This window comes from Penaeus japonicus, unplaced genomic scaffold, assembly GCF_977035675.1.
Source record: "Penaeus japonicus unplaced genomic scaffold, GWHDUDI00000001_assembly GWHDUDI00000018, whole genome shotgun sequence".
Classification (NCBI taxonomy): domain Eukaryota; kingdom Metazoa; phylum Arthropoda; class Malacostraca; order Decapoda; family Penaeidae; genus Penaeus; species Penaeus japonicus.
The window spans coordinates 28,072,830-28,087,829 of record NW_028234420.1 but is presented as its reverse complement, the minus strand read 5'-3'; the positions used below and the strand labels follow the sequence as shown (position 1 = coordinate 28,087,829).

Here is a 15,000-nt window from a genome sequence, read left to right as displayed (position 1 = left end):
GCTTGTTTGTGTTTTCTTGTTTTATGGATGGCGATAAAGAAAGTCGGGTCTGTGTTTGTCAGTGTCATCACCACCACCACCATCATCACCATCACCACCACCATCATCACCACCACCATCATCATCACCACCACCATCATCATCATCATCACCACCACCACCACCACCACCATCATCATCATCATCATCACCATCGCCTTCATCATCATCACCATCATTCATCATCACCACCACCATCATCATCATCGCCATCATTCATCATCATCACTTCCACCATCATCATCATCATCATCATCGCCATCATCATCACCATCATTCATCATCATCACCTCCACCACCATCATCATCACCATCATTCATCATCATCACCTCCACCACCATCATCATCATCACCATCATTCATCATCATCATCATCGCCATCACTACCAGCGCCACAACTACCACCATCCCAGTGCGTCAGACTCTGCGCACAAGTTTCCGGGAAAAAAAAATATGTAAATGGAAAATTACAATAAGGAAAATTCGCATTGCAGTTAACAAATTTTATTTTATTTTTTTCAGTAGAAAGGGAAAGGATTATACGATATATCTTACGCCTTCTGTTAACGGATACATTTGACGCTGTTCGCTCGTATTCTTTAGAGGAGTCAGCCCTTTAATTGTGGCTACCGGAAGCTCGTTTTTTGTTGTCGTATTTTTCTTGTTTTCTGTTGTTGTTGTTTTTCGTCTTTTTGGGTTTCATGTAAATAAAGATATAAAGAATAATCTTTTGAGTGCGCGCGCGTGTGTGTGTGCGTGTGCGTTCCAGGAAGTGTTGTTAAGAGCTTGTAAACATTGTTTCGAACGGGCCTTTGTAGAGTTGATTAGCTTTGTGTCCGGGGTGTGTGTGTGTGTGTTAGCGATTGTAATTTGCCTCGGGAGGAGAGGAAGAGATGAGAGAGAGATGGAAGAGAGGGATGAGAGAGAGAGATGAAAGAGTGGGATGAGAGAGAGATATGAAAGAGTGGGGTGAGAGAGATATGAAAGAGAGGGGTGAGAGAGAGACATGAAAGAGAGAGAGACAGACAGACCGACCGACCGACAAATGGAGAAAAAGCATTACAAACATAAGAACAAATAAAAAAGTAAAACAAAGTGATGAACCTAAAATAAACCCAAACCTTATGTTACGTCCCCCCGTACCTCTCCTGAATCCCCCCCCCCCTCTTCCCTCTGTCAGGCATAATACATTATTGAAGGAGAACAAGGAAAAGAAAGGCATGATCTTGATGTTGGTCACAGACGCCGGTTGCTGTTTCGCCGTGAATATTTCAAGCGAAGGGTCCGTGGGCACAGGTAACGACGACCGGTCACTGCTGCCTGGCCGTGGGAGGGTTGGCTCTGGCGGCGGGCGGGCATATTGGCCATTGTGGCTTGGGCCAAAGCTAGAACACTAACTGGGTATACGGCGTCGCCGGGGTTTACCTGATTGGGCTTCGGCGTCGACTGGGCTTCAGCCGTCTAAGTGAATGGGATCGGCGATTAGCTTGGTCTAGGTTCTAGCTGGTGCTCTTCTGTACTGTGCTCGAGGTTCTAACTGGTGCTCTTCTGTACTGTGCTCGAGGTTCTATCTGGTGCTCGAGGTTCTAACTGGTGCTCTTCTATACTGTGCTCGAGGCTCTAACTGGTGCTCTTCTATACTGTGCTCGAGGTTCTAACTGGGTTCGGTGTGGCTTGACCTTAAGTTGTTTAATTTGACTCTAACTATTTGGCCGCTTTGCTCTCTACCACTCAACCAACCACTGTTCTCTCGCTACGCTTTAGGCGCAAACGAATGCTAAAGAAATAAAAATATTTCATACTGGACTCAATTTATACCATCCGCCACACGCACAACGCACACAACCCACACCACACAACCAACAACACCACAACACACAAAACACACACACACACACACACACACACACACACACACACACACACACACACACACACACACACACACACACACACACACACACACACACACACACACACACACACACACACACACACACACACACACAAAGTTTCTGTCCCTGTGTCATGTTCTCGAGCATCGAAAAGACTCGTCAACAACACTTCCCGCAAGTATTGATTCGAAGTGTCGTGTTTTTTTCTCATCTTGAGATTTTACCTCGGGTCAGTGGCATGGTGTCTATTGTGAGATGTAGGCTACACTATAGTGTACATTATAACACAGTATGTATGGTAAATTGTATTGTGGGCTGTACTTGACTATATATAGACTGTAGATATCGACCGTAGACTATAGAATGCAGTTAACTGTAGACTAGTAAGGTTTAAAGTGGCTTGTCCAAGAAGTGAATAGTGTCATGAAAGTGGTATAAGGGTACCTCAGAATTGAATGATACAGAGAGAGAGAGAATTCTTGACGTGTTGTGTTGGTTAAGAAAACACTAAGGGGTCGCCCAAAATGCAACAGAACCCCGACCCCGCCCTCTCTTGGGAAGGAAACAAATCACTCGGGCATTCTCCCCTTCTTCTCCTTTACTTTTATTTGATAATGATATTCCCAGGCACCTGCTGCCCTCCCTCACCACCCACCCACCCACCCACCCGCCCACGCGCCTCCCCCTCCCCCTCCCTCCCTCTCCCTTCTTCCTCTCACTTCCCTTCATCCAGACTTATCGGGGATTGATTCAGTGATTTATTTTCTTCGCCATTTTTTCCCCTGATCAGTCCCACCAGTCCTGAAATTCTAATGAGGACCTTGAATGAGGCGGCGTTCTGGCTGACTGGGTGTTGAGTGGGAAACGAGGAGTGGGAGGCTTAAGGGGGAACGAACTAACGACGTCTCGCAGTTATTTGGGCCATTTTTGGTCTGTTTGGACTGAATGGGTTAAATGCCTCATTGTGTTGGGGCGAAGAATGGGTGTAATTGTGCTAAGGCTTAGCGGTATGATGGGCTGGTTATGTTTGTGAGTGCATTTTTTGCCATGTGCTTATTTCTGCTATATTGTGTATTATTGTATTTTTTTAAATTGTATGTGCTAGAATAGCTTCAGGTAGTTTGTTGGTCCCTTTTCCTCAGTGGCCTCCCTTTGCACAATTTGCTTGATATCCTACGAATGACCCCATCTTTTTGGTATCATCCCACATCCATCCTTTCCCTCCACTTTTCCTCTGCCCCTCCTCCTCCCCTCTCCCTCTTTCCTCCTCCCTCTCCCCGTTCCTCCTCCCCTTCTCCCCTCCTCTTCTCTCCTCTCTTTCTCCCAAATTTCCTGACCCCTTTCCCTCCCCTCCCTAGTAAGTGAGCCTTCCCCTTCCTGATTTGCTTTTGAAATAATGTGAACCTCCGCTCTCATCTCTCTCTCTCTCTCTCTCTCTCTCTCTCCCTCTCTCTCTCTCCTCTCTTGATTTTTAGTTTTCTCTTCCAGCTCGCTCCCCTCACAGTATCCTCTCTTTAGACATTTATAGTTTGGTATCCCATCTCCCTCCTTCCCTCCCTCCCTCCTCTCTTACTGCTCCTTTTCTTCTAGCATTGCTAATCTATCTCTTTCTTTATCTTATTTTCTTCTCTTTCTCCTCTCTCTCTCTCTCTCTCTCTCTCTCTCTCTCTCTCTCTCTCTCTCTCTCTCTCTCTCTCTCTCTCTCTCTCTCTCTCTCTCTCTCTCTCTCTCTTTCTCTTTCTCTTTCTCTCTTCCCCCACCCTTCCTTCGCTGTGTCATCGTATGGATCTTTCACTACCTGGGTTTAAGCCTCGGATCAGCGAGTCTCGCCCCACATGAGACTCCGCCTCCGCCTGTCGGTCTCTCCTCCCACCTCCTTCCTTTTCTTGATCCTCTCCCTCCCTTTTCCCCTTTCTCTTTTCCGTCGTCCTTTCTCTTATCACTTGCTATCCCCCCTCTTTTTTTTTTACTCTTTCTTTCTGTCATCCATCCATCTCTCTCTCTCTTTCTCTTTCGCTCTCTCTCTCTCTTTCTCTCTCTCTCTCTCTCTCTCTCTCTCTCTCTCTCTCTCTCTCTCTCTCTCTCTCTCTCTCCCTTTCTCTCTTTCTCTCTTCCTCTCTCTTCTATCCTCTTCTCCTTCCCTTCCTATCCCGTCCCTCTTTCTTTCCTATGCTTTTCCTTTCCCATCCCTTGCTCTTTTTTCCTCTCCCTTCCCTTGCTCTTTCTTTCCTCTCCCTTCCCTTGCTCTTTCTTTCCTCTCCTTTTCCTTTCCTTCCCCCTTTCTTTCCCCTCCCCCTCCCTTCCCCTCATTCTATCTTCACGTCCCTCTTCACCTTCGCCATTTAACTCTCTTCACTCTACCGCTAATATACCATTTTCGCAAATTTATACGCCGGCGAACTTTCCCGGCGCGTGAGAGTCTGTTCGGGTGTCCCCCCTTCCCCCCCTTCTTTCCTTTCCCTCCCCCCTTTCCCCCCACCTCCTCCCCTCTCCAAATCCCCACGTTAACATACCCTCTATCATTTCCCTCCCCCCTCCCTCCCGCCAACGTCCACTTCGCCCCCACACATATTCTTCTGGCAGTTTGGCGACACTTTCATCGTTCTCTCTCTCTCCCGTTCGCCGCCACTGTTTGCCGAATTTCAGCCAAGAAAAGCTGTTTTGAGGGGGGTTGATTTGCTCTCTCTATCTCCATCTGTCTACATATTTATCTATCTATCTATCTCTTTCTTTCTTAACCTTCTCTTTTCCCTCCCTCCCTCTCCTTCCCTCCCCTCCCTCCCTCCCTCCCTTCCCATCTTATTCTGTCACTCATCTAATCTCACTCACGCATTCGCCCCCACACATAATTCTCTCGCTGGCAGTTTGGGCGGAACACTTTCAGTCGTTCTCTTGTTTACAGATCTCTCTCCCGTCTTGCTTTGCTCCACTGTTTGCCGAATTTCAGCCAAGAAAAGCTGTTTTGAGGGGGGTTGATTTGCTCTCTCTATCTCCATCTGTCTACATATTTATCTATCTATCTATCTCTTTCTTTCTTTTACTCTTTCTCTTTTCTCTCTCTATCTCTCTCTCTCTCTCTTTCTCCCTCTCTCTCTTTCTTTCTCTCTTATTCTGTCTCTCACTCGATCACATACTCACGCACTCCCTCACTCTCACTCTCTCTCTCACTCTCGCTCTCTTTTTCTTTTTCTCTTCTTGGTTTTATTTTTTTTTTTACGTTTTTTTTTTTTTAAATTCCTCTTTCTCTTGCTTTTTCTCTCTCTCCCTCTCTCCGTCGTCCCTCCTCTCACCCGTTCGCCGCCAATGGTTTGTGTCCTGGAATTTCAGGCCAGAGAAAAGCTGTTTGAGGGGGGTTAGATTTCGCTTCTCTCTCACATCTATCTCCATCTGTCTCATTATTATTTATCTATTTCTATTCTACTCCCTCTTGCTCAATTTCATTTCTTTTAAAACACCTCTTTCTCATTTTCCTCGCTCTCTAATCCCTCCTCTCTCTCCTCTTTCCCCCCTCCCTCTCTCTCTTTCTTTCTCTCTTATTCTGTCTCTCTCCACACTACGGCATCTCTCAGACGTCGTTCTCATACCACGTTTGGGTTACGCACTCCCTCACTCTCACTCTCTCTCTCGCTCTCGCTCTCTTTCTCTTTTTCTCTTGTTTACTTATTCTCTCTTTCTCTTGCTTTTCTCTCTCCTTCTCTCCCTCTCTCCCTCTCTCTCCCTCTCCCTCTTTCATTTTTTTCTTCTTTCGATTAGAAAACTTCTATCAAGAAAAAATGCCAGTTTTTAAATTTTGCATTATTGTTTTTTATCGTTGCTATATGCTCTCATTATTGTTTATTTTGCTTAGTATAACGATTTATTGTCGAACTACGTGGGATTGTTCAAGTCTAATGGGTTGCTTTTGTTGCATTGTTGGTGTAATTAGCGCGCTTAGCCCACATGAAGATAGATATAGCATTTATTATAAACCGATATTATTATTTTGGTACTTCATTGTGCATCAAGGGTCATTAAGGAAATCTCGTGCGGACGAAGTGGACACAAAGCCATGGAGATTAACATTGTTCAGAGGAGACGCTTAGTGTATTTGCGCTCCCCCTCCCCCCCTCCTTTTGTTATGTAATACATGTATTGTCTTTGGGGAGTTGGCGTTGAGAGATCGAAAGAACTTTAGATTCAGGTCACATGTATATATGAGTGATATCTCTCTTGCTATCTCTCGTGCTCTCTCTCGTGCTCTCTCTCTCTCTCTCTTTCTTTCTTCTTCCGTCTTCTGCTTTCGTTCTTGTTTTCCTCATGGTTCTTTATTTCATCTCCACCTACCCCTATCCCTCCTCTAACCCTCCTCTCTCCTTTCCTCTCTTCTCCTTTCTATCCTCTATCTCTACCTACCCCGATCCCTTCCACTCTCATTATCTCTCCTCTCTCTCCTTTCCTCTCCTCTCCTCTCTCTCTCCTCTCTCTTCTCTCTCCTCTCTCTCTCTCTCTCTCTCTCTCCCCCTCTCCCCTCTCTCTCACTCTCCTCTCTCTCCTCTCTCTCTCTCCCCCCCTCTCTCTCTCTCTCTCTCTCTCTCCCTCTCTCTCTCTCTCTCTCTCTCTCTCTCTCTCTCTCTCTCTCTCTCTCTCTCTCTCTCTCTCTCTCTCCCTCTCTCCCTCTTTCTCTCCCTCTCTCCTCTCTCTTCCCCCTCCTCTTTCTCCCTTCCTCCCCTCTTTCTCCCTTCCTCCCCTCTTTCTCCCTTCCTCCCCTCTTTCTCCCTTCCTCCCCTCTTTCTCCCTTCCCCCCCTCTTTCTCCCTTTCTCCCCTCTTTCTCTCTTCCTCCCCTCTTTCTCCCTTCCTTCCCTCTTTCTCCCTTTTTCCCCTCTTTCTCCCTCCCCCTCCCTCTCTCTCCTCTTATCTTCGTCCGCATCAAACATCGAAATGACTCCTCCCTTTCGTGAGATAGTGCGGAAGGGGTCGCAGACGCACGCGAGAAATGGCGAGAATTTACGTGACAGAACGAGAGAGAAGGGGGGGATAACAAAATGGGGTTAGTAATGTGAGGAGGAAGATAGGGGGAGAGGGGGAAGGATAGATCGGCATTGGGGTTAGGGGGAGGAGTGAGAGTGTGAGGTTAAGGGGAGGGACTTAGTTGTTGGGGTAGGGGTAGGAAGACGGGGTACGGATGGGGCAAGGAGAGTGGGGGGTGAGGTTAGAAGGTCATTGTAGCAGATTCAGTTCCTTGGCTCCCTTCCCTCTCCCCCTCCCCCCTTTTTTTGGGTATCGGAAACTGAAAGTGCCGATGGGAGAAAACCGATAATACACTGGAAAGGGAGAGGGGGTGAGGGAAGGAGGGAGAGGCTAGAGGGAAGGAGAAAAGGAGGGAGAGAGCGGAAGGGAAGGAGAAGGAAAGGAAAGGAGGGAAGGAAGGAGAAATTAGGGAGAAATAGAAACGAGGAGAGGAAAAAAGAGGTAAAAAGACAGCTAGACAAACGGATGTCAGTATATGATCAGTGTCCACCGGGGAGTAACAAAAAGAGTAATATTATTATAGAAAAAATAACCAGAAAATAATCAATCATTTTTTTCAAAACACTGACAGATGCTATAAAATATACATTTTATTATGATAATTTACGGTGGCAGTACATTTATTACAGTATTATTGTCATCAGAATCATTGTTATTGTTGTTGTTGATATTATTATTAATTGCATCATCATCATCGTTATGATTATCATTCCTCCTATTATTACTGCCTGACCATCATCATCACCACCATCACCAGCATCGCCACCACCGCTAATATTATTAACCTGTTTTTCTCCTTGTGTCGGCAGCCTTGACGGAGGAGGAGGCGTTGACGCTGCCCATCATCAGTCCGGAAGACGTGCTTCGCCTCAACAAGATCACGGAGAGTAAGTAACAAAGCCTTCCTTGAGGAGCACTTGTGACAGGAACAGTTCGGGGGATGGGGAGTGGGGAGTGGAGGGGAGGGGAGGGTAGGGTTCTTTTGGAAGGCCCTTCCTTCCTTGAGTAGCCATTCTTCAAGGAGGGATGGAAGTGTAGGGTTCGTCCGATAGGCCTCCTGAAGTAGCGCTCCTTTTGAGTACTTTAGGAGTGTTAGAAAGGAACAATTTGTTTTAGTAGCTCCTCAAAGGAACACTTCACCACAGAGCAGTGTCTGCGTTGTGTTCCCCGGAGACACGGTTTATGTAACTGTTCGTTGAGTAACATTTTTGTATATCATAATTTACAGGTAATATTTTCACCCGAAGCAAACCGCTTGTAAAGGAATAGTTTGAATTGAATAAGTAACAGCTTGATTTGAAGAAAACATGATTTAAACACCATTTTATGTTGTGATAGATATAATTTGAATATTGACTCATTGGCGCCGGGGACATGCACCATCTACTGCGGTTTTGTTTTTGTATTTTTTTACAAATAAATCGATAAATAGCCCTACCTAACCTCACTTATTTGGCCTATTCCTTGAATGCCCGTGAAATAAGAGTTTATTTCTACCATTATTATTGTTACGGTGGTTATCATTCATCGTATTGTTATTACCATTAATAACGTTATTATTGTTATTATCATCATTACTAACATAATGTTAGTACACGATAATTCAAGGGAGGGGCAAATAGGTGAGGTCAGGCCGGGCTATTAACCAACTTCTTGGCGACAAACACTTGGGGAAAAGAAGAAGTTAAAGTGCTTGTATACATGCCCTCCAGGCGTCATGGGTTAAGGAATAGCATGCTTTGATTCAAACAACTGATTACTGGTTCCGAAAAGTTGCGTGTCCGTATAAGGCACTTCATCACGTAACAGTGTCAAGGGACAGATTCTTCAGTGCTTGTTCTTACAACGCGAATTCCTCGAGTGCGAACGACTCCTTAAAGAATACTTGTCCAAGTCGTGCAAGTAGCAACTTTAGGTCATTTATTTAAAGCGAAAATTCCAGTCCTTTGCGAAAGAATCCAGCCATCGATTGTGAGGAGACTTAATGTTATGTTTGGATGCGTTGTGTGTCAGGCTGAACCCGAAAGAAGTGGGTACGCTTTTTTTTTTAGTTATTATTGTTTTTCTTATTGTCATCATTATTGTAATGGTACTAATGGTGATTATTTATTATTATTGTCACAATTATTGTTATTACTATTAGTTGCCTTTTACGTTCTTGAGGAACTCAAAGTTTCAGTACTAGTAGTAGCATTTGTGTAGCAGTAACACTAGTAGTAGATTTGGTACTAGCACTGATGGAGATGGTACTGAAGAGTGATGGTAATTATGAGGGTAATATTACATCTTGTAATGGATGTGTCATTACCCTCATGTGCGTTCATTTACGTCTGGTAATTACATAGCAGTATGATATAACAGCACATGGCTTATGCAAAAGTGCTTATTATGTGCTACCTTGTACGTCTACACCAAACCATTCGAGCAAAGTCTCTAATTAATAACTTTACGTAAAAGATAAGAATAACAAATTAACCAAGTCTAAGAAAGACAGAAACAAAAACGAAATGACAAGACTGCAGGTGAGTTGGCTTGGCGTCGTTTCCTTCTCTCACGAAGTTGTGCTTGAATGCGGTTCTCTAATAAAAGGGAATTAGTCAGCCTGAAACTGCGAGGGGAGGGGATGGGGATAGCGGGGTGGGGAGTGTGGGGGAGAGGTGGAATATGTGTGTGTAGGGGACGGGGGAGGAGAGGTAGTGGTAATGTGTGTGTGTGTGTGTGTGTGTGTGTGTGTGTGTTTATGGAAAAGTCTTTTGTACATGTGTAATCATACTAACAAAGAATGCAATATAAAAGTATCGAATTCCTTAAAACCTCTTCGAACTTTCGTTTGAACCGAGTCTTCTGAAAGGCTGGCTAGACGTTCGACCCACACAAGAGTTGCGTAGAAACGGAATAGATGATAATATACAACTTTCAATTAAATCTTCATCAGAATTACTTGTATTACTTACGCCAGTTTGATTAAAAAATCGTGACAATTGCAATTTTACGTTTTTCTCAAGGACCTCTTCATTCTATAGAAGACTGTATGTCGACGGATTTCAAGCATAGTTGATTCGACCAACTAGTGAATCGATACGATGTTTAATCGACTTTTTAGTGATTTGGAACTTCGTTGATTCGACTAATTAGTGATTTGAGACCATGTTGATTCGACTTTTTAGTGATTTGGAACTTCATTGATTCGACTAATTAGTGATTTGAGACCATGTTGATCCGACTTTTTAGTGATATGGTTCTGATGACTGAGATCTCGGATGATGCAGATTTTGAGTGATCGGGGATTTCGGCTTATCGGAGCGTCGGTGATTCAGATCTCGTGTGATTCAGAGCTTCGATGTTGATGAATCACGCGCACGGAGCGAACGTGACTGGGTGCACTGGATGACTTCTGTTCTTTTTGTGGTTTCTCATGCAGGGCTTTCGGTACGGCTCGTGGTGGTGTTTGTTGCTGTTGCTGTGTGATGACCTTTATTGCATGATATTTTCGATAGGGACATTGATGTTGATTTTGCAGTCATTGTGTGTTTATTTTCAGTTGAATTTTGTTGCTGACTTTTGGCGTTGCTGCATGACCGTTAGGCAGAACTTTTGTTTTTGTCATTACCTCTCCTCTCGCAGTCTTGGCATTGCATCCAGCAGAGCTCTTGTTGCTTTTCCTGTTGCTATCATTACACGACTGCCCTTCAGAAACATGATTTTGCTGTTGTTGTTTTTTCATGACGTCAAGCAAATCTCTTGCTTTTGCTGCCCTTGCTTTTGCATGACCGTTCGACAAAACTTTTGTGTTTGTTGCATGACCTTCCAGCAGAACCCTTGCTTTTGTCGTTGTTTTTCTTCTATGAAGTCAAACAAAACTCTTGCTGTTACTTCTGTCACCACTGTCGTTGCATGACCGCCCTAGAGAGCCCATGCCTTAGCTGTTGCCATGGCTGTTGGTGCGCCTTGCTTAGCGGCCGCGTGCATGAGACATCTGCGAGGTTTCTCCGTCCGCTGGCGAGGATTTGTAAGACGATACTGGCACGTGGAGCTGCTGGTCGTCTTTCTCTTGTCGTCTTCGCTTTTTTTTATTTGGTTCTTTCTCGTCCCGATTCCAAGTCTTCCTCTTCTGTGTTTCGTTTGCTTTTTGTTCGTTCTGTTTCTTCCCCTTTCCTTGTCGTCCTCGTCTGTGATTTTCCTTTAGCGGTTTTTATGTGAATATATATACATACAGGTATGTAAATATGTATCTGTGTATATATATGTAAATATGTAATATATATATATATATATATATATATATATATATATATATATATAATGTATATAATTTACGTAAATATATGTGTATGTGAATATATATGCGTATATATATATGTATGTAAATATGCATTTATATATGTGTAAGTGTATATATATATAATATAATATATATATATATAATAATATATTATATAATATTTATATATAATATAATATATATATATATATATATATATATATAATATATATTATATATATATATATTGTATTTATATAAAGTCAGGGAGAGATGGATTCCTGTTCACAGGGGCATTTTGAGTGACAGAGCCGTGCCGGTCCTCATTTTGCGTGACACCTATAAAGCGCGCATCACTTGCTCTCACCTGGTCGAGATATTGATTTCCACAACCAACCGCCTGACCTCACGTGACCCGGGTCAGTGACTATGACACACACTTCCCCCTCCTTCTCTAAACCTCCCCAATCTACTTTATTCCCCTCTTTTTCTTCCTCATCCTCTCCTCTATATCTCCATCCTTTTCCTTCGTCCTTCTCTGCTTTATGGACCATTTACCACCTCATACCTCCCCTCAGCCTCTTCATTCTCCTCCTCCCCCTCCCCTCCTCCTCCCCCCCCCCCTCCTCCTCCTCCTCCCCCTCCTCCTCCTCCTCCTCCTCCTCCTCCTCCTCCTGTTCCCCCTACTCCTCTTTCTGGGTATACTTACTGCAGCGGCGCGTTTTATAACCTCACGTTGTTTTCACGTCCGTGTGTCTCCGCACGCTATTGCTGTCGGCCCCACTCACGCCACCCTATCGAGAGAGAGAGAGAGAGAGAGAGAGAGAGAGAGAGAGAGAGAGAGAGAGAGAGAGAGAGAGAGAGAGAGAGAGAGAGACAGAGACAGAAATATAAAGATAGAGAAAGATAAAGAGTAAGGGAGTAAGGTAGAGAGTAAGGGAGAGAGGGAGTGAGAAAGAGAGAGAGAGAGAGAGAGAGAGAGAGAGAGAGAGAGGGGGGGAGGGAAGGAGGAAGAGAGGGAGGGTAGGAGAGAGGGAGAGGGATATAGAGAGGGAGTGATGGAGAGACGGAGAGGGATATAGAGAGGGAGTAAGGGAGAGAGGGAGTGAGAAAGAGAGAGTGAGAAAGAGAGAGTGAGAAAGAGAGAGAGAGAGAGAGAGAGAGAGAGAGAGAGAGAGAGAGAGAGAGAGAGAGGACGCAGGGTTCTTACTTTTGCCCTTTTGCGGGTGGCTTGCGTTGGGTTTTCATGGAAGGCAGTTTTATGTATTATGTATTTGTAGATTCATTTGCAGGTTTAGATTATCCCCTCTCTTTTTTCCTGTATTCTCTCCCGTTTCGTATATTCTTTACTTTTTCGCTCCTTGTCTTCCTTCTTCTTTTCCTCACCCTCCCTCATTTCCTCTTCCTCTTGCCATTACTCTCCCTCCCGTCTTCTTTCCTCTTCTTTTTCCTCCATCCTTCCATCTTCCTTCACACCATTTTCCTCCGTCTCCCTTTCTTCCTCTTACCACGCCTTCTCTTCCTCTTTTTTATCAATATTTCTCCTCTTCCTTTCCCACATCTTCAGTTCCCCTTCCTTCCCCTTCCTTTACTCATTTCCTTTCACCCCTTCCTTTTTCCTCCCTCTCCTCCACTCCTCTTCCTTTTCATTTCTTCTTTCTTTTTCCATTCTTTCCTTTTCCTTTCCATCCTTCCCTGCCTGTCTTTTCTGCTTCCTCCCTTACTCTTCCTTTCCCTCCCCCCTATCCTCCTTTCTTCATTACGTAACAAGGACTATATTTGCTTGTATTTCATGCACAAGGTCCTTCGTGTCCGCGTGCATGCATGATTTGTAAGCGCAATCTTTGCTCTGGAGGACAAAAGTGTAGCTATTCTCCACAGCTGTGGAATTTGCACCGCGTCTGCATAGGCCTATTTTATCTTGGATATTTTTGTTACATTCTCGTTTGCTGTTGATGTGGTTTAACATCAGTACATTTTATTATTATAGGTAATGTTATCTAACGCACACGACCACACACAACCCCCCCCCCCACACACACATATATCTACCTACCTACCTACCTCTTCCTCTCCCCCTACCTCTCCCCCTACCTCTCCCCCTACCCGTATCTCCTCCACACACAATTGGAAGCGCAGGCTCAATATCAATAGTGATTTAAACAACTCGCGGTTGTGGCATATTCCTTTCAATCGCAAGGCACTTGTTAGTGTTATTTTACACATTGTTGTTATTGTTATTATTATTAGTATTAGTATTGATATTGTTATTATTGCTGTTATTATTATTATTGATGTTGTTATCATTATTGCTATTATTATCATCATTATTACTATTGTTATTGCTATTATTATCATCATTATTACTATTGTTATTGCTATTATTATTATTGATGTTATTATTATTATTATTGCAATTGTTATTATTAATGATAATATTGGTGTCACTGTTATTTTTATTATTGATTTTATTATTTCCTATTATTACTACTATGCTATGTGCGTGCTTCGGCGTCGCCCGCACCGCGTCATGTGCCGGACTTTCTCTCTCTCGGAGTCGGAGATGTTCTCATTGGTGTGTGTCTGCGGATAAGCACACGCATGCGTGCTCGTGGGTACGCGTGAATGGTTCTGATGCCCGCGTAGTGCCGTACAATGGACACGCATGGATTGGTACATGCATTGTATAAGCACATGCGCGCATATATACACGCGGACCCCCACCTCCTCTACGCTCTCTCTCTCTCTCTCTCTCTCTTTATCTCTCTCTTTTCTCCCTCTCTCTTCTCTCTCTTCTCTCTCTTCTCTCTCTTCTCTCTCTCTCTCTCTCTCTCTCTCTCTCTCTCTCTCTCTCTCTCTCTCTCCCCCCTCTCCCCCCCTCTCTCTCTCTCCCTCTCTCTCTCTCTCTCTCTCTCTCTCTCTCTCTCTCTGTCTCTCTCCCTTTCCCTCTCCCTCTCCCTCTCCCTCTCCCTCTTCCTTTCCTCTTCCTCTCTCTCTCCCTCTTCCTCTCCTCTCCCTCTCCTCTCCCTCTCCTCCTATCCCTCTCCCCCTCTCCCTCCCTCTCTCCCTCTCCCTCTCTCCCTCTCCCTCCCTCCCCTCTTCTCCCTCACCCCTCCCTCACACACACGCACGGACGCACGCTCACACTCACACACACCCTTTCATTCATTCACTCACACACTCACTTTCCCTCTCCCCTAACCCTCCCTCATTCTTCCCCTCCATCTTCCTTTCACTCATCCCCCCCTCTCCCTCCCACTCCCACCCACTCTCTCCTTCTCCCTCCCTCTTCTTCCCTTTCTTTACATCCCCCTTCTCCATCTCTCTCTCTCCCACTCCCTCTCCTATTCCCTCTCCCATTCCTTCTCCTTCTTTCTGTCCCCCTCTCACCCCCCCCCCCATTCTCCCATTCCTTCTCCTTCTTTCTGTCCCCCTCTCACCCCCCACCCCCCATTCTTCCCTTCCTCCCTCCTATCCAAGCCTATATATAGAGGTCATCGCACTCTGACAAAGGACAGCTGCGAAAATGAGGTTAAAGTAAGGCAAAAAAACACATGTCGTTTTACAGATGTATACTTCACATATGTGTCGTAATGCCTCTTGGTCGTAATTGCTATTTTCTTTGGTCTTTTGTTGTTGTTGTTGTTGTTGTATTTTTTGTTTGTTATTGGAACCTTTCATTTTGATGTTGGTGGTGATGTTGTTGTTGTTTTTGTTGAGTTATATGTTGTTTGTTGGTGGTAACTTTTGTGTTCTCGTCGATTTTTTGATGTTGTTTTTGATGATTTTGGTGTTG

The 15,000-nt window shown here is 44.6% G+C and overlaps 1 protein-coding gene across 1 annotated transcript in view; it reads left to right on the top strand.

The window, feature by feature from the left end:
• Positions 1 to 15,000, top strand: part of unc-119 (unc-119 lipid binding chaperone) — a 107,213-nt gene that overhangs the window by 35,522 nt on the left and 56,691 nt on the right. The window contains exon 2 of the mRNA XM_043020172.2: positions 7,753 to 7,830. Coding sequence (XP_042876106.1) covers positions 7,753 to 7,830 — 78 coding nt within the window. The remainder of the gene's footprint in view (positions 1 to 7,752; positions 7,831 to 15,000) is intronic.